This window comes from Lissotriton vulgaris, chromosome 7, assembly GCF_964263255.1.
Source record: "Lissotriton vulgaris chromosome 7, aLisVul1.2, whole genome shotgun sequence".
NCBI classification, from domain to species: domain Eukaryota; kingdom Metazoa; phylum Chordata; class Amphibia; order Caudata; family Salamandridae; genus Lissotriton; species Lissotriton vulgaris.
Window position 1 is genome coordinate 1,522,940,442 of NC_141695.1, and position 19,892 is coordinate 1,522,960,333.

The 19,892-nt window shown below is 50.6% G+C and overlaps 1 protein-coding gene across 2 annotated transcripts in view; it reads right to left on the reverse strand.

Annotated features, from left to right (window-relative positions):
• RALGAPB (Ral GTPase activating protein non-catalytic subunit beta) overlaps positions 1-19,892 on the reverse strand; it is a 1,758,088-nt gene that overhangs the window by 1,291,686 nt on the left and 446,510 nt on the right. For both annotated transcript variants that reach the window (XM_086932393.1, XM_086932392.1), the window contains exon 10: positions 13,407-13,608. In XM_086932393.1, the coding sequence (XP_086788519.1) occupies positions 13,407-13,608 (202 nt within the window). The remainder of the gene's footprint in view (positions 1-13,406; positions 13,609-19,892) is intronic.

Below are 19,892 nucleotides of genomic sequence, written 5' to 3' on the forward strand. Positions count from 1 at the left end.
TGTCCATCACTAGGTTAAGTTCCCCCCCAAGCAACAGAAGGGAGTGAGAAGATTGAAGCGTCTCAGAGACTGCATTTTTCAGAAAGGGTTCTTGTCCTGAGTTTGGGTTGTATAGAGAGCCGATTGTCAGATGTTGGCCTCCTACAGGGAAGTTATAGGTGAGAAGCCTGCCTCTAATTTCCCCTATTTTATCCCCCACCCGTCCCTGGAAGCGTCTGGACACTAGGATGGCAACCCCTGCTTTTTTCGCTCGGAGAGAGGAGAAGAACTGCTGAGGGAAGGCGCGGGAGTGCATCCTATGCCAGTTTTTTGCGAGTAAGTTGGTCTCTTGGTGTAAACAAATCTCGTCCCCTGAGTTCTCCAAGTAGGAAAGCACAGCCCTCCTTTTGATAGTGTTATTCAAGCCCTTTACATTAAGGGTCAACACCTTCAGGACTGGATGAGACATCTCAAGTCAAGGGGGGAAAAGTAGCAGTGCTAGGATGAGAATGCCATCTTGTGAGATGTGTGTAGAGGTGATGAGACCACTGCTCAAAAAAGAACCCCCCCTTGGCACACTGGTTCCCTCCCGCCCCCCCCCCCGTTTACCTGAGCCCCGCCCCAACTGAAGTCCCCCCCCCCCCTTCGCGGTCCCTGTACCCCTTCCAAACCCCAACTCCCGCAGCCTGTCCCTCCCATCCCAAACTCCCAGCCCCCCCCTTCCCAACCCCAACCGAGCAACCCCGTGAACGAACCTTAGTCCCAGGTCTATTAGCACATAGTCCAGACCTGCGGAAATCCAACGTGGAGGAGTGTAGCAGCAGCGGCCCTTTCGGCTCCCCCGCCCGTCCCACCTGCCTTGCAAATTCAATGAATTCTGAAGCAAATCCCCAAACCTCCGTTTTCAATGTGGAGCTGCCGTGTCTCTGACCACCTCCTGGACAGCTGCTGCTTGTTCCTGGGCCACAGTCTCCGGGTCAGGTTTAAGGTGTGCTTTGGGGGGGCGGCGTCTCCGCACTCGTTGCCACCTCTTCATCAGTGGCTGTGAGAGCCTCTCCTGTGATCGTCGTGGCGAAGTTTCTCCGGGTAAGTCCTCTTCTGGTAAGTCGATGCCCCGAAGGGCACAATTGTCGCGGAGTGAGCGCATCTGGTGTAGGGTTCCCTGCCATGTAAAGATCAGTCGGAATGGATGACCCCAGGAGTATGGCACTTCTTTATCTCGGAGAAAGGTAGTGACCATTCGGAAAGCCTTCCTTTTCTGAAGAGTAATGGCTGACAGGTGCTGAAACAGGGCCACCGGGTGGCCCCGGAAGCGGAGAGGTTGCTGCCGGCGGGCCTCCATCAGGATCCGCTCTTAAGGGGAAGTCAGGGAGATAGGCCAGGATGTCCGGCGAAGAGGCTGGAGCACGTCGCGCTAGGCCCACTCTATGTGGGCGATCAATGTGGACCTCAAAGTCAGCTGGTTCTCCGTGAATTTCCCTGAAGAGTTCCTGTAAATAGCATGTGACGCTGTCTCCCTCGGCTTTCAATGGCAAACCCTGCACGCAAATGTTATTTCTCCAGGAGCGGTTTTCAAGGTCCTCTGCGTGTGCTTGGAGGTCCACCTGTTGCTCCCGAAGCTGGATTACCTCCTGCCTCAAAAGTTCGAGTTCCTCGCTGCGAGTTTGGTCCGCTTCTTCTACGGCAGCCACCCTTTCGCCCAAGCCGTCCACGTCGCGGCGCAGTTGGATTAGTTACTTACCTGTAATCCTAGTTCTCTTCCAGGGGTATCCTCATCAAAGTCATAAGCATTAGAATATTCCCGCCCATGCGCGGGACCCCGGAAACAATATATTATATGTGCCCTACATATACATATACATATATATATAAATATATATATATAAAAATAAGCAATTGCAGCCAAATAAAACAGTAGAGCTGGAATATGCTGTGAAGAATTTCCACCATACATGTGTATTAGCATTAGAAACATGAGAAACAACACCAATGCTTGTTTAGAAACTGTTTTAATGCTTAGAAAGCAGTAGAAATTCTTATAACACAGTGTAAGCATATACAGCTCCCAGGCTGCATTGCAAATACCCAGTCTAAAAAGACTGAAAAGCTAACCCTGTAGCTGCATGTACCAAAACTGACGCTGTGCCTTTAAGGCACCTCTGCCCCTAGCTTCCCATCATGCCTCAGGGGTTACAGTTAGGTCAGTTGTTCTTTTCGGAGACTGAAAACCAAACCATGGTAATAACAGGTTAAAACATCTCCTACTTAATAAACAAAGTCCTTTGCCCGGGGAGGCGGGAGGGTTGCTTATGACTTTGATGAGGATACCCCTGGAAGAGAACTAGGATTACAGGTAAGTAACTAATCCTTCTCTTCCAGGGGATCCTCATCAATAGTCATAAGCATTAGAATAGAGTAGCGAGCCTCACCTCATCCCTGCGGGCAAAGGAATCAACAGGTAACATTCACATTCGTAGGCCCAAAAGTAGGCCTTATTCTACCCAAATAGGTTTCTCAAGGAGGCTTGCCCTACTTGAGAATCCGCTCTGGAATCAGACTCTAGGCAATAATGCCTTGTAAAGGTATGGACTGATTTCCATGTCGCAGCCTTGCAAATTTCTGACATGGGAATGTCATGTAAAAATGCTGTTGTGGCTGCCTTCCCTCTAGTGGAATGAGCTTTGGGTGATTGTAACAAAGGTTTGCCAGCCAGCTGGTATGCTAGTTTGATACATGAGACAATCCATCTGGAGATGGACCTTTTGGCTGCTGCAAACCCGGTCCTCATTGAACCATAATTGACAAAGAGTTGGTCTGTCTTTCTGGTGCCCTTCGTTCTTTCTAGATAAAACTTTAGCACCCGTTTAAGATCTAACGAGTGCAACGACCTCTCAGCTGGGGTCGATGGGTTAGGAAAGAACGAAGGAAGGGTAATCGTTTGGTTTATATGAAAATCCGATACCACTTTTGGAAGGAAAGAAGGGTGAGCCCTCATTACCACTCTGTTGTGGTGAAACACAGTGTAAGGTTCCTTGGTGCAGAGTGCTTGAATCTCGCTAACCCTGCGAGCAGAGGTTATTGCCACCAAGAAGGCCGCCTTCCAAGTGAGATGCTGCAAGGAGGCCTTGTGTATAGGTTCAAACGGTGCAGACATCAGCCTGGAGAGAACCAGGTTCAACTCCCAGGGAGGAGAAGGATTTCTCACAGGGGGATAGACCTTCTTCAATCCCTGAAGGAAATCCTTAACCACTGGGACCTGAAAAAACGACGTTTGTGTAGGTGATTTTCTGTATGCTACTATGGCAGATAGGTGAACCCTGATAGAAGCGTATTTCAACCCTGATGTCGCTAAGTAAAGGAGGTATGGGAGGACTACCTCTTCTTGTCCTTTGGTGGGATCAAAGCCATGGTCCTTACACCAAATGAAAAATCTTTTCCAATTGAACGCATAAGACGCCCTTGTGGAAGGCCTCTTTGCCTCTCTTAAAATATTCATACATTCTGGAGGCAGATTTAAGTGTCCGTATTGCAAGACCTCAGGAGCCATGCAGTCAGGTTCAGTGACGGGAGGTTGGGATGCAGGATCCTCCCGTTCATTTTGCTCAACAGGTCTGGCCTGCATGGCAGACGTCTGTGTGGACACAGCGACAGATGTAATAGGTCTGGATACCACCATTGTCGCGGCCAATCCGGAGCAACTAGGATCATGTCCATGCTCGATCTGATGAGTTTGGCCACCACCTTCGGAATCAGTGCCAGAGGAGGAAACGCATAGGCGAACATTCCTGTCCACTCCAGCAGGAGAGCGTTCCCTTGTGTCCCTGGTCGGTGGAACCTGGACGCGAAGGCGTGGCATTTTGCGTTTTCGTCGTCCGCGAATAAATCTATGTCTGGACGGCGCCAGCAAGGGAAGAGTTCTTCGACTATTTCGTCGTTTAGCACCCAGTCTGGCTGATCTTCGAAGTGCCTGCTGAGTGCGTCCGCCTTTGTGTTTAGCTCGCCTGGAAGGTGTACTGCCACCACCGACAGTCCCCGAGCCAGAAGCCAGTGCCATATTGTCTGGGCCTCCTGAGACAGAGGGCGAGACCGGGTTCCTCCCTGCTTGTTCAGATAGAACATAGTTGTAGTGTTGTCCGTCTGAACCAAGATTTTGTCCGTTGTGATTGCTGGAAGGAACGCTTTGAGCGCCAGATGAACTGCTCGAAGTTCCAGCATGTTGATGTGGTATGTCTGAAGGTTGGTCGACCAGCGACCCTGAATCTGAAGATGACCCATGTGAGCACCCCAACCTTCCAGAGATGCGTCCGTTACCACAGACATCGAAGGAAGAGGCTGCTGAAAAGGGACTCCCTGCAAGACATTCCGAGGGAGAGTCCACCACTGTATTGAGGTCAGTGCTGCTTGAGATAGGATGATTCGATCCTCCCAATCTCCTGTCGCTTGGTCCCACTGATCTTCCACAGACTCTTGTAGAGGACGCATCCTCAACCTGGCGTTTGGAATTAGGAAGATGCAGGACGCCATGGAGCCCAGTAGAGACGCTACTTCTCGCACCCTTGGACGAGGAAACTGAAGTAACTTTCTGCATTTCTGCCCCATGGAAGATAGTCTCTCCTGCGAAGGAAACGCTCTTCCTAAATTTGTGTCTAGAACTGCTCCCAGATAGTGGATGGTTTGTGTGGGATGCAGGACTGACTTTTCTGTGTTCACGTGGAGCCCAAGCCTGTGTAGTTGTTGAAGACACAGACGACAGTCTTTGGTGGCTTGATGAGGGGACGGACTCTTCAGGAGCCAGTCGTCTAGATATGGGTACACAAAAAGACCTTTTTGTGTAGACATGCCGCTACCACTGCCATGCACTTGGTGAACACCCTTGGTGCGGATTTTAGACCGAACGGAAGTACTTTGTACTGGTAATGCTTGTTCCCTACCAGAAACCTCAAGTACTTCCGATGACCTGGTGTTATAGGAATGTGGAAGTACGCGTCCTGTAAATCCACCGAACACATCCAATCTCCACTTTGTAGATGAGGACATATCTGATGAAGTGCCAGCATGCGAAACTTCTCTTTGACCACCACCTTGTTGAGGGTCCGAAGATCTAAAATCGGTCTGAACTTGTCCTCTTGGTCTCTTTTGGGGACTAGAAAATACCTGGAGTACACTCCTCTCCCCCTTTGGGGTGGGGGTACCTCTTCGATTGCGTTTTTCTTTAAGAGGACGCTCACCTCCCTTTTGAGGAGGTTTAGATGGTACGAGCGAGTCTTTTTTGGAGGAATCGGTTGTGGTCTCTTCCGGAAACGTAGCGCATATCCATTGCGCAGTATATTCAGCACCCACTGATCTTTTGTGATGCTGACCCACTCTGCCAGGTGTTGCGAAGCACTTCCTCCCACTGGAGTGGGTAACGGCGCCAGAGGAAGCCACTGCTCAGGCTTTGCCTCCTCTAGGCGTGGCAGAGGACTGATGATGTCCGCCTCTGCCTCTGCCCGATTTTCCTCCTCTGTATTGTGTCTTCCCTTGTGGCTTGTTCTGAGACCATTGAGGGGTTTGAACCCTCTGTTGGCCTCCCCGGTTCTTGTTGGTCTTGAAGCGTCGCTTGAACGGCTCTTTCTTCTTTTCCAGACCAACCGCCTTCACCGTGTCCAATTCGGTTTTCATGCGGGTCATTTCCTGATCGGCATGTTCCCCAAAGAGTGAAGATCCTGAGAAGGGCAGATTAAGGATGCGTTGCTGGGCATCTGGTTTGAGACCAGTTAAACGCAACCAAGAAGATCTTCTCGCGCAAACCCCATGTGAGTAGGCATGTCCTGCTAGAAGGGCGTTATCTGCGGATGAACTGATCATTTGGTTTGCCACCAAACAGCCCTCCGTCACGGTTTCCTCAAAGTCCTTCTGGTCCTCCTTGGGCAATTTCTCTTTGAATCGTTCCATGGAGTCCCACAGAGCTCTATCGTACCTGCCGAGAAGTGCTGAGGCACTAGAGACTTTCAGGGATGAAGCTGCTGTGCTGCACACTCTGCGTCCCCAAGAATCTTGGGTCTTGCTGTCCTTGTCAGGAGGAACTGAAGAAGAAGGAGCGACTGCGTGATTCTTCCTAGCTGAGGCTACGATAACTGAGTCCGCCGCAGGCTCCCCTTTAACAAAGATTGGATCCGAGTCGGCCGGCCTATACTTTTTCTGGATACGTGCCGGTACCGCCCTGATCGCTGCTGGCTTGAGGAAAACCTCCTTCATTGGGTCCATTATCCCTGGAACCAATGGGAGCAAAGGCCGTGAATATGATTTGTGACGAAGGGTCTCAAAAATCACAGTAGTGGAAACTTCTGGAACAGCCATTTCTATTTGAAGTTTTTGAGCGCCCCTTTGAAGAACGTCCAGATATGTGTTGACGTCGTCAAGCGGGGAAGCTCTGGAGCGAGGGCTGTCTGCCAGCGTTGGGGAGTAATCCCCTTTAGAAGATCTCGAAGAAGATGAGGAGGAGGATGATGGTGTTCTCCTTCTCCTGTGGTGAGATTTTTCCTTCCTCACTGGCGATCTTCTCGGTCGGTCTTCCCTTCGAGGAGAACGTGATTCTCTCCGATGCTCCCTTCGTGGAGATCTCGACCTCTCAGTTCGTACCTCCCTTCTCGGCGTTCGAGACCTGGGATGCTCTCTCCGTGGCGATCGGGAGACCCTGGGGGTATGCGACCTTTCCGCTCTCCTCTCCCGAGAGCGTGATCGGTGCCTGATAGGACTCTGTCTGTCTGTCTCTTCTATCAGTCTCTGAAGAGGTGACCTGTGGAGTGGGCTTACATATCTTTGCAGCCTCTCCGTCGCTCCAGAATCCTTCCACTTGCTCAACGGAGCATACCATCTTGGCGAGAGTGTTATCTTTCGCTGGGGCAACGGACTTCTACTCCTGGAAGTGGACCTCGATGAGCTAGAGGCACTTGAGGAGGAATGGTGAGAAGCCGATTGAGTCACCAAAATAGTCGAAGGCACTGAAGGAGATTTTTGTCTCACCGGTGTTGGCAGACGTCTTAAAAGTCTTTCCCTTGACGTTGAACGCCTCTGCGGCGTCGACGGAGTGATAATCTTCGACGTCGAATGCCTCGATGACGACCTGTGTTCTCTCGACGTCGACCTGTGATGTTGAGCCGATGACGGAGTCTTCTCCCTCGACGTCGAACGGCGTCGCCCTGCCTTCGACGGAGGTCTCGACGTCGAACGGTGTTGCCCTGCCGTCGACGGAGGTCTCGACGTCGAACGGCGTTGCCCTGCCGTCGACGGAGGTCTCGACGTCGAACGGCGTTGCCCTGCCGTCGACGGAGGTCTCGACGTAGACCGACGTTGGTCTGTCGGCGACGGAGATGGCATTCGACGTCCTGTCGTCGACGAAGCCCTTGATGTCGACCTGGCATGTGGCGACGGCGGAGGATCGAACATCCTCGACGTCGAGCGCCGACAAGCCTTCGACGATGATCCCTTCCTCGACGACGATCGTCCGAGGGGGCTCTTGCTCCTCGACGCCGAGCGCCTCCATGGAGACGTCGGCGGAGGTGTCACACTCTTCGAAGCCTGTCGACGTTGAGACGACGGCGAGTGTATTCTGTCTCTCGACGCCGACCGTCGCCTGGTTGACGGCGGCGGAGTTGACTTACGTCTCGACGCCGATCTTCTCGTCGACGGAGATCTCGTGGCTTCTCTCGACGCCGATCGTCGCCTAGTTGACGACGGCGGAGCTTTCTTCGTCGTCGGTGATTTTCTTTTCGACGACGATTTCCTCATCGACGCCGGTCCCGACGTCGACGGAGCTTTTTCTTTCGAATTGTCCATCAGATGTCGTTTTTTCAGCGCCGAGCCCGGCGCTGATGTTGATGGACGCTCTGACTTGCCTTTGGAGGGAGTTCTGGGTCTCTTTGAACTCTTCCTCTCTGTAGATCTTCCCCTCATGGATCTCTGGGCCAGACCATAGAGCCTGTTCCTCTCTCTGTCTTTTAAAGTTCTGTCAGACAGGTTTTGACAATGAGAACAGTCTTTTGGATCATGATCTTCTGGCAAGCATAAAATACAGACCTCATGAGAGTCCGTTTTTGCCTTCTTGTGGCCACAAGAAGGGCAATCATCAAATAATGAAGGCATCCTGACAGGAAAACCTCACAAAAATTCGACTGCTAAGCAGTTATTTACTTGACCCTGATGTTAAAAGTCAAAGTAAATCAAAAAATTGTTCTTTTGAAGATTTTCTGACTGAAAAAGGCAGAAAAAATGTGGAGCTGTGTATCCAGGGTCCTTCCTGAAGGAGCCGGAAAGAACAACTGACCTAACTGTAACCCCTGAGGCATGATGGGAAGCTTGGGGCAGAGGTGCCTTAAAGGCACAGCGTCAGTTTTGGTACATGCAGCTACAGGGTTAGCTTTTCAGTCTTTTTAGACTGGGTATTTGCAATGCAGCCTGGGATCTGTATATGCTTACAGTGTGTTATAAGAATTTCTACTGCTTTCTAAGCATTAAAACAGTTTCTAAACAAGCATTGGTGTTGTTTCTCATGTTTCTAATGCTAATACACATGTATGGTGGAAATTCTTCACAGGATATTCCAGCTCTACTGTTTTATTTGGCTGCAATTGCTTATTTTTATATATATATATTTATATATATATGTATATGTATATGTGGGGCACATATAATATATTGTTTCCGGGGTCCCGCTCATGGGCGGGAATATTCTAATGCTTATGACTATTTCTTCTGGCAAGCATAAAATACAGACCTCATGAGAGTCCGTTTTTGCCTTCTTGTGGCCACAAGAAGGGCAATCATCAAATAATGAAGGCATCCTGACAGGAAAACCTCACAAAAATTCGACTGCTAAGCAGTTATTTACTTGACCCTGATGTTAAAAGTCAAAGTAAATCAAAAAATTGTTCTTTTGAAGATTTTCTGACTGAAAAAGGCAGAAAAAATGTGGAGCTGTGTATCCAGGGTCCTTCCTGAAGGAGCCGGAAAGAACAACTGACCTAACTGTAACCCCTGAGGCATGATGGGAAGCTTGGGGCAGAGGTGCCTTAAAGGCACAGCGTCAGTTTTGGTACATGCAGCTACAGGGTTAGCTTTTCAGTCTTTTTAGACTGGGTATTTGCAATGCAGCCTGGGATCTGTATATGCTTACAGTGTGTTATAAGAATTTCTACTGCTTTCTAAGCATTAAAACAGTTTCTAAACAAGCATTGGTGTTGTTTCTCATGTTTCTAATGCTAATACACATGTATGGTGGAAATTCTTCACAGCATATTCCAGCTCTACTGTTTTATTTGGCTGCAATTGCTTATTTTTATATATATATATTTATATATATATGTATATGTATATGTGGGGCACATATAATATATTGTTTCCGGGGTCCCGCGCATGGGCGGGAATATTCTAATGCTTATGACTATTGATGAGGATCCCCTGGAAGAGAACTTGTTGTTCTCCAGCCAGGTCCTGTTTCAAGGCCATGAAGTCTTCACGCAAGGTGTTGAAGAGCGACTCAAGGAACGCTTTCGTGATGATAGACCCTCCATCTTCCTGCGCGGGGTGCCGGCCGGCGCTGCAGGCAAGGGAGGCAGTTGGGTCTTTTCTTGGGTCTTGTCCCCTTTTGCGGCGCCCTTGGCCAACATGTCGTGTATGGTGCGGCCCGTTCTACTCCGCGAGCTGGACATGGCTCGTCAGCCGCTCCCCGCCAGTTCAGGGGAGATCAAGATGTGTTGTCGGGCCAAAGGGGTCGGCCGGACGTTCCCCCGGAGTTCAGGTAGGTAGGCAGGCGGCGTCCAAGCAGCCCCAACAGGGTGGGTTCCACTAGAAGAGGACCCAAGTTGTAAGTCAGTTCCCACCCGGGCTCGTGGTAGGTGTCGCTCCGGGGCGCTGCGCTGGGAGATAGTTGTCGGGCCTCTCCGCTGTTAGCGTGTCTCTCCTCACCTGGTGTGTGGTGGTGTGGGATACGGGCGCCAGGGGCCGGTGGGCGAGCGGGGGGCAGCCACCCGGCTTTCTCCCTGGGTTTCCCGGGGCGGGCGGTCAGTTATCCGGATCGGCGCTGGGCGCCTGCGCCCCCCCACGCACCCCACCTTACTTGCTGGCCAAGTGTGCAGCCGCAGGTCAGCGGCTATGGGATTCTCTGCTCCTCCGGGCTCTAGGTGCATGCCCCCTTCCCCTTCTGGTGGGCGGAATGGGGTCAGGCAGCAATCAATGTCCGTTCCTCTCCCTTAGGCCTCCCGCAAAGTAGCCAAATATGGTGTTTCCCATGGCAGCCGCCCACCTCCTCACCTCACAAGCAGTCAGGATCAGGTTGGACGTGGGGCACTACGGGGCACAGCAAAGCCCCCAGGTCTGTCAGCTTCGCCTCAGTGCCCCGGCGGATTGCTGCGTGTGGCAGGCTGCAAGTCCTGGGCCTCGAGTTTCATGGCGCCCTTGCGCCGGCTGTAAGTCCTTTCTGCGCTTCCCAACCGGCAGCGCACCATGGGGGGCATCGCTGGTTCGCCCGGCTGAGTCCGCGTCGCCCGACCCCCCAGACCGAGTCCGCCATCACTTCTAGGCGTCCACAGGGCCTCTCACCTCGCTCCGTGTAGGCCCAAGACCGGGACCTCGATTTTTGCGGCACTCCGCCCACCGCCTGCAGGCTCCGCCTCCTTCGTCCCCGGGAAGCTTCGCCGTCAGCACTCGTTCTCCCAATGCGGGCCGGCACTCAGTCTTCTCTGGCCACCAACCCGGCTACCGCCTTGAGCCCTCTACGGAGCCCCACCTCTGGGCCACCGCGGCAGCTCTACCTCCGCCCGGGCGGCTAGGCGGCACGGCCTTGGGCAGATCCCCGCTCTCCGGTGGGGCAGCGGTTCCGGCTAGCGCGGGGCGACCAGCGCTGGTCAAAGCCGGGTCTGCAGGTTCACTGGGCAGTACCGGGAAGGTGCCTGCGCTGAGGGGAGTTCGCAAGCAATACTTAGGGGCCGATCGGGGTTCAGGGCCAGGGAGCCTCACAAGCCGACGTCTGGTTAGGTCGCCATCTTGGCCACGCCCCCAGAATGTTAGTTTTGACCTTCACTGTGGGGAGCTGTAGGTCAAAGACTTCTGCAGCCCACCTCATAACCATAGCAAAAGAGACACTTTCCTCTGTGACAGGACCAAGAGGAAAGACAAATTCAGTGTCTGGGGAGGTGTCCAAACCACTGTCATCCTGTAATGTGGCATATCAATTATCCTTATTGTATTTTGGGGGGAATTTGCCGCCCACATCATAGTCATGATTGTAAGAATCTGAGCCAAAGACTTGATGTAAAGTATGTGCTCAGCACCATGGTAAAGTATATGCTTCAGTAGAATTGGTTATACGCTGCTTTCTAGTGGGATCAGAGAGCAGTCTCGGTCTTGATGAATTTGGCTCCGAGTCAGAGACCACTATAGGTAAAGAGTCAGGACCAAAACCAGTATAGAACCCTAGCGGGTTAAAGTCGCATTGATGGTGCTGTGGACGAATTGCTTCCGAACTGGAGGTTTCTGTGGATCATTGGTGCTCCAAGACAAGCCAGAGGGATCCAAAAGTGTGCCTAATATGTTCACTATAGCCTCATGAATGGTATTTATCTGCTGGGATGTTGCTGATAGATCCATAAATTCGGGTTCAATCAGGACCACACACAGAATTGGCTTTTAAGGATTTTGGGAGTGAGACCAAGAGGCAGGTTGACGTCCTTGCGCCTCTATGGAGTTCAAAAGTGGCAGGAAAGTGCAGATTTCCACTTCAACTTCTTGTGCTTCTTTTGAGACGAAGTCAAAGAGTTTGCCCATAATGAGGACTTTAAGGTTCATCTGGGCAAGACGTTGCAGGCCCAAGAGTTGTACTCCGACCCTAGGCACCACAAGCATACCTCATGGGAATTTGTCACAGATATTTGATTGCAACAGCCCCTACAAGGTTTAAACCACACTGTTTTATGAGCTGAAATATTTCCCATGTAATCTTGCAAGAAGTATTTTGGATGAAAAATACTCAAAGACGAGAATAGTAGAGCTCCAAATTCACATCTGGAGGTGCGAGAAGAAAGAGACTTACATCAGCATACCCAAGTGTTGCTTATATATGGCCCCCTCATCACTTACGAAATGGAACATCGGTGGTGCGGAGCTGCAAAACACCACCTACTGGTGTGCAGAAGTACTACTTTTGAGTTTTCGCCTCCAGTCTGATGCTTAGAAGTACAGTCGCAAGGCGAGGAAACTGTGGTCAGAAGTAAGAAAAAAAGAATGCTACATTTAAGATATGGATTTAACCCCTGCTGGTCACAGGCTAGGTCAGTTCGCATGAGACTGATACCCAAAGGCAGCTGCAAATGTGGAATCCCTGTCAAATTTAATGGAATTCATGTTTTACCAGATTCCGGACAAATTGAATTATATACGTACGTCCAGTTTTTTTGTTGTTTTTTTACAATACCCTTTTTAAAAGAATGCAGCACTATTATACGTCTGTGTGGAATGTCTAATGCATTAATCTGTTTTGCAAAAATTATAACTATCTGCATCTGACATTGAAAAACAAATAAGGTGTTTATTAATGTACTTTGTCTAAATAAACTAATTTTCTAAACTGAAACTAAAGATCACCCAGACACCTTACTCGCGTTTTCCTACAAAATCTTTGAAAGAACAGTGTCAATCTAACTAACCATATTTCTTACTACTCATAACCGGCTCCATACCTTTCAATCGATTTTTCTTGCTCCCACTCTACAGAAAGGTCTTCTCACATGTATCCAGTTCCATAACAACTATTTATCACAATAACCTTTCCTCAATCTCATATTTCTCTCTCTTCAGCCACTGACACTATTGATCACCCACCCCAAACTACACACCATATCCAATCTTGGCATTGCAGAGCTGGCATTAGACTGGCTTTTACCCCATCTCTGATCTGTTTTTTTCCACAAAGCTTGGTGCTTCTTGCTCTCATCAATCTTAAGAATCCCCACAAGGCTTTGTCCAGGGCAGTCTAATGTTTTCATTGTATACCCTATCCCTTAGTCGAATCATAACTTTAAGGTTTTCATTGCCTCTAAGTAAATTACCCCCAAATCTTTTTATTTCTACAAGTTTACTCCCTATCTACAAACACAGGTCTCCAACTCCATATTCATACACATGACCAGAGGCATGTACAAATTGTTGTTCAACTTATTGCACACTTCCAGAACTTAAACCTAGAAGAAAAACTTGCTTCAAATGTTAAAATTAACTAGCACAATTTTAACCGTTAAAACAGTTAACATTTTGCAACTTAAATATTCACTTAAACTCCTGTCTAAATAAAAACTTTCAACATCTCAAGTCACATGCCCCCTGCAAATAACACCTGGAGTGATCCATTTATACCTCAAAACAAAACAAATCAAAAAGGATTCAAAATTAAATACCTCGAAAGATAAGCAGACAATATCTCTTCTCCAGTCTTCTTACTACAAAATATCCTAGAGAGAGTCCCACATGCCTCAGCTCTTCCAGCTTCATAATTATCCGGGAACTCATTGGCATCAAACATGGGGTTGGAGACCATGGTGTCTGTGGACAATTGTGACCCAGTCCGTCTGAATTCTACATTAGCTTGAGTTGCTAAAGCTGCGGAAAGAAAAGCAGTGATTTATCATACCTGATGGGACAAAGAAGAGGCTCATAGGACATAGCACAAATATTTATCCATGTATGATGAGGGTCGTGAGCTTGCAGACTATATGAATTCAATAATTAGAACTGTATTTGCCATCTATTTAAAGTGTCTTTAAAGATGGTGTACAGACAATGGCCACCATTACTTCGTTAATGCTGTTGGGAATACTTGCAGTTCTTTTTCATTGTATTGATTTTGCCCAATTACATATATTTCCAATTGAATCTTTACTGTGCATAAGTTATATGGAGTAGTTTCTGTCCTGTAACTCCAGTTCTGCAGTAGGGGTATCTCTGTTATAGTCATAATCTAGTGAATAGTCCCTCCCATGTGCGTGGACCCCGGCAATCAAAAATAATCTCTTAAGTTGTCAAATCATGCAGCAACTGCAAAGACACTTAAGAGAGAATTTAAAGACAAATAATGCAGCCTATATCCACAGGCTACACTGTCCAGTACTTCAACTAGAAAATCCACCAAACAAAACCACACACAACACAGCCTGCCCAGTTTCTTCCATAGAGAAACTGGCCTCTACCAGTAAAATACTCTGGAATGATAGAGAGGAAGGCATGGACAGACAAGCCCCATAGGCTGCCATTATGTGGCTTAAATAGGATACTGTGCCTTTAGGAGAACTTTCCAGAACTTTCTCCCCGTATCCCAGAATGCACAGCAGGTCCCTTTTACTTTCAGTTCTTTTTGAAGGCGTAGCACGCCAGACCTGTAGCATTCCTTACATGAATACTTATCTCCACTGGGGAGGAGGGCGGGCGCTTATGACTATAACAGAGATACTCCTACTACAGAACTGGAGTTACAGGACAGAAACTACTCCTTCTGTAGTAGGGGATCTCTGTGTATAGTCATAATCTAGTGACTAGAATGGCAAGCCCATCCCCCACACCAAAGCGGCGGTGGAGAAAAGGACATTAACACCACTATTGTGCGAACAAATTCCGCAGCGAAGCCTGCCCAACCTGAGCATCTGCCCTGGCATCAGTGTCCAGACAGTAATGCTTAGCAAAGGTATGAACCGACTTTCAAGTGGCCGCCTTGCAGATCTCTGCAATCGGAACATTACGGAGTAAAGCTGTCGTGGCAGCTTTTCCCCTGGTGGAATGAGCCTTAGGTTTACCTCCTAAGGTCTTATCAGCTTTTTGGTAACACAACTGTATGCAGGACACAATCCACCTAGAGATGGACTGCTTAGAGGTAGCAAGACCTGTCCTGACCGATCCATAATTGACAAATAATTGGTCTGACCTACGAATATCTTTGGTTTTATCCAGATAAAATTTCAACACACTCCTAACATCCAGGGAATGTAGAGACCTTTCCGCTGGAGATGAAGGATTCTGAAAAAACGTAGGCAACGTTATGGTCTGGAAGACATGATAATCAGAAAAAACCTTGGGAAGAAATTTAGGGTGAGTACGCATCACAACCTTAGCAGCATGAAATACAGTATAAGGTTCTTGGCAACACAACGCCTGAATTTCACTCACCCTGCGGGCCGATGTAATGGCCATGAGGAACGCCGCCTTCCAGGACAGGTGCTGCAACGAAGCCTTATGAATAGGTTCAAAAGGCTCCTTCATCAATCTGGACAGCACCACATTCAATTCCCATGAAGGCGAAGGAAGCCTGACAGGAGGGAACACTTTCTTCAAGCCTTCCAAAAAATCTTTGATCACAGGGATCTGGAAGAAGGAAGTCTGTGAAGGGCATTTCCTGTAGGCAATCAATGCAGCAACATGAACCTTAATGGAATGAACATTAAGTCCAGACTGCGTCAAATGGAGAAGGTAAGGAAGGATGACGTCTTCCTTACACGTCGTCGGGTCATAGTTCTTGGACTTGCACCAGATACAGAACCTCTCCCAATTGTGAGCATAGGAGGTCCGAGTGGAAGGTCTCTTAGACTCCTTCAGTATGTCCATACAAAACTCAGGAGCCATGCCGCCAAACTCAAAGACGAGAGGTTGGGGTGCAACATCTGCCCACCGAACTTCGTGAGAAGGTCCGGCCTGCACGGCAGCCGAATGTGAGGAAGGAGAGACCGGTGAAGCAGGTCCGTGAACCACCACTGTCTAGGCCATTCCGGGGCAATGAGTATCATCTGAGCCCTGGATCGGGCCAGCTTGATGAGTACCGAGGGAATCAGGGGAATGGGTGGAAAAGCGTACAGAAAGCTGATCGACCAGTTGATCCATAACGCATTCCCCAGCGTCCCCTGCTGGTAGTACCTGGAGGCGAAGTCTCGGCATTTGCTGTTTTCGGCGGTGGCGAACAGATCTACGTCTGGAGTCCTCCACCTTGCTAAGACTTCTCCTAGTACTACGTCGTTTATGACCCATTCGTGGTTTTCCTGAATCAGTCTGCTCAGTACGTCCGCCTGAACATTCTGCACACCTGGCAGATGGGTAGCCGTTATCGTCAGACCTCTGGCCAGAAGCCAGTGCCAGATCGCCTGCGCCTCTTGTGACAGAGTGCGTGATCTCGAACCCCCCTGCATGTTGAGGTAATACATCGTATTGTACGTCTGTACAAGCAGAGAGTTGTTCTGAAAGGACGGAAGAAAGGCCTTCAGTGCCAAGTGAACCGCTCTGAGTTCCAGGAAATTGATGTGATACTTGGCCTCCATCGGGGACCACGTTCCTTGAATCTGTAGGTTTCCAGAGTGCGCCCCCCCACCCATGGAGAGAAGCATCCGTCACGACAGTCTGCATGGGAATGTCCTTGTGGAAGGGAACCCCTCTGAGGAGATTCTCCGCTGAACACCACCACTTCAGTGACTGAAGAGCATGCAGAGACAGTCGTATCTTGTCGTCCCAAGATCCTTTCCTCTGATCCCACTGGTCCTCCAAGCACTCCTGCAGCGGTCTCATGTGCAGCCATGCGTATGGCGTCAGGAAGATACAAGAGGCCATCGATCCCAGTAGAGAAGACACCGTCCTCACTGTTGTAGATGGAGTGGTCATAAGAGCCTGAGCCTTCCAAAGGAGTGATAATCGTCGCTCCTCCGAAGGAGACCTGCTTGCTGACAGCGTATTGATGGAGGCTCCCAAGTACTGTATGCATTGGACCGGAGTCGGGACAGACTTGGACATGTTGATGTGCAACCCCAGCTTGTTCAAGAGAACGCACGTCTTCTGGAAGTGTGCTCGAGCTTCTGAGAAGGAGGAGGCCTTGATCAACCAATCGTCCAGGTACGGGTAGACAAACACCTTGTTCTTCCTCAGGTGTGCTGCTACCACCGCCATGCACTTCGAGAATGTTCTCGGCGCAGACTTTAGTCCGAATGGGAGTACTGTGTATTGATAATGATTGGCGCCGACTTGGAACCGCTGGAACTTCCTGTGTTTGTGTGCAATGGGCACATGGAAGTACACATCCTGTAGGTCTATAGCACATAGCCAGTCTCCCTGTTGCAACTGAGAATAAATCTGATGCAACAACAGCATGCAAAACTTCTCCCTGCGAATCCATTTGTTTGCCTGTCGCAAGTCCAGAATGGGCCTGAACTCGTTCTTGTCCTTCTTGCGAACCAGGAAGAACCGGGAGTACAGACCTCTTCCTCTCTAGGACAGAGGTACGTCTTCTATCGCCCTTTTCTTTAGCAGGATATCTGCCTCCGCCTGGAGCTCGCGCAGCTGAAACTGTGAGCTGACCGGTGGAATTGCTGGAGGCGGGCTGGTGAACCGAAGACTGTATCCATGGCAAACAATATTCAGCACCCACTTGTCCTGAGTACTTTTTCTCCTCTCTGCCAGAAAAAATTGGATGCTTCCCCCTACCGGAGTGGGTAACGGATCCGGGGAAAGTAAGTGCTCAGGGCCTAGACCCGGCCGGGCCTTTGGTCGCTGGTGCCGACTATTGGCCGCCTCTGCCCTTCGGGCGTTTCTGGAACGGCTTACGGAACTGCTGTTGTTGCTGTGACTGTCCCGAAGCTTGGCCACGTCCTCTGCCCTGTCCACCGAACCGCTGTTGGAACGGGCGGTACGATTTCTTCGTCTCTTTGGGCTTCTCTAGACCCACAGCTGTGAGTGTTTCGGCCTCCGCCTTCATGCAGGCCATTTCATCATCCGCATGTTTCCCAAATAGGGTTTAGTCAGAGAATGGAAGATTGGCAACCCTTTGCTGTGTGTCAGGTTTCAGTGACGTAAGGTGGAGCCAGGCATGTCGTCGCTGGGTAATCCCATGGCAAAAGCCATGCGCTGCCAAGAGGGACGAATCTGCTGCAGCGCTCATAATCTGATTCGCTACCAGCATCCATTCGTTTAACACTTCCTGGAAATCTTCCCGCTTCTCGCGAGGTAAGTGTTCTGCAAACTGCTGGAGGGAGTCCCAGAGGGCACGGTCGTAGCGTCCCAACAAAGCCATGGAACTCGCAGCCTTCATAGAGGTCGCCGATGTTCCACACACTTTCCTTCCAGCTGAATCCATCCATCTAGACTCTTTGTCTGGGGGGGACTGTGGATGACGGGGTGGTGCGTGCTGTTTGCGGGCCGGCATCACAATCACAGAATCCAGAGGAGGTTCCACCCTCAGAAAAGCCGGATCCGAATCGGGAAACCAGTATTTTTTCTGTAATCTCGAGGGGGCCGCCTTAGTAACCGCCGGGTTGAGAAAAAGGTCCATGGCCGGTCCCTCCAGGCCCGGCACCAGAGGTAATAGCGGACGAGACAGGAGTTTCTGGTGCAGTGTCTCGAAAATTACCGATGTCTTGGGCGTGGGCACCATCAAGGATATGCCCAATTTGGCTGCACCTCTCAACAGGACATCATGAAATGCCACCAGGTCATCAACCGGTGACACCCTTGTGTCCGGCGATCCCGACAAAGTCGCAGAGTAGTCCCTGGTGACCTTGTGCGAGAGAGCGAGATCTGTGCATCCTATGGCGGCGTCTCGACCGCGTGGATGACCTGTTGCGTGATCGCTCCCTCCTCCTGGATCGAGAGCGCGACCTCCCAGTTCTTGGGCGCCCCGCAGGTTTCCGTGGAGGCGTCTTCCGTGGCCTATCCTGGGGTCTTGGTCTAGGAGTCCCCTTAGGTGGTGTAGGAAGAGGAGGTAGTGACACCGATCTTGGCGGAGGAACAGGAGGTATCTCCGGCCGAGGGGCGGGCCCATGCGGCGGGAGCGGTGGTGGTGGCTGTCCTGAGGGAGGAAGTGGTGGGAGAGGAGGGTTGATGGGAGGATCCTCCTTAGGTATAGGGGGAGGAGGCGTCTTCGGCCGAGGTGGTGTATATACCACCGAGTACACCGAGCCCGGTGACTTCTTCGGAGGAGGGGACTGCGAACCAGCCCCTCCAGTATGTGATCGGCGTCTCCGGCGCCCTCCACCAGACTCAGCGTGACTTCTGGTGCCAGAACTCCTACTGCGCCGCTTCGGGGAGTGAGACAGACTCCTCGACGCCGACCTCTTTCTCCTCGACTCCGAACATCGTTTATCCGGTGTCGAATGTCGCCTCCGCGACTCAGGCGTCGAACGTCGCCTCCGCGACGTCGAACTCTCCTCCTCGACGCTGAACGCCGCCTCCGCGACGTCAACCGTTCTATTCTCGACGACGAGCGTCGACTCCTCCTCGACGCCGTCCTCTTCCTCGAGGTCCTCGACGCCGAGGATCCCCTTGACGCCGACCGTCTTCTCGACGGCGACCGGCGGTATCGCCTCGACGATGAGCGCCGACGCCTGTGGCTTCTCCTTCGACGCCGATAGCTCGACGTTGGCGTAGACAACGAACACGCCGTAGACAGTGGTTTCGATGGAGGCCTAACCAGGCTCTTCGACGTCGAATCTTCACGCCGGAGCGCCGGGGAGATGGGGAACACACTATCCCTCTCGATGTCGTCGTCGATGTAATCGACGCCGACGGAGACCGGGACCGTTTGCTGGTCTTCCTGCCTCTAGGGAGCCCCCCATAGGCCTCAGCAGAGGCAGAGGGAACCTTCCCAGCCTGCCCAGACCCACCTGCAACCTGCAGTCGTCTCTCTTCCAGGCCTTGAAGCCTAATCTTCAGCCTTTCCCTCAGGGTTCTTGCTGAGAGGTTCTGGCAGATGTCACAGTCTTCAGGGACATGTGCTTCAGGGAGACAAATAATGCAGACGTCGTGTGGATCAGTCTTGGCCTTTTTCCTTCCACATGCTGAGCATTTGTCGAAAAGATCAGGCATTTTAGAGCCCTAAAAAGCCTGACAAACACACAGGAGAGAAGGGAAACGCCAAGAATATA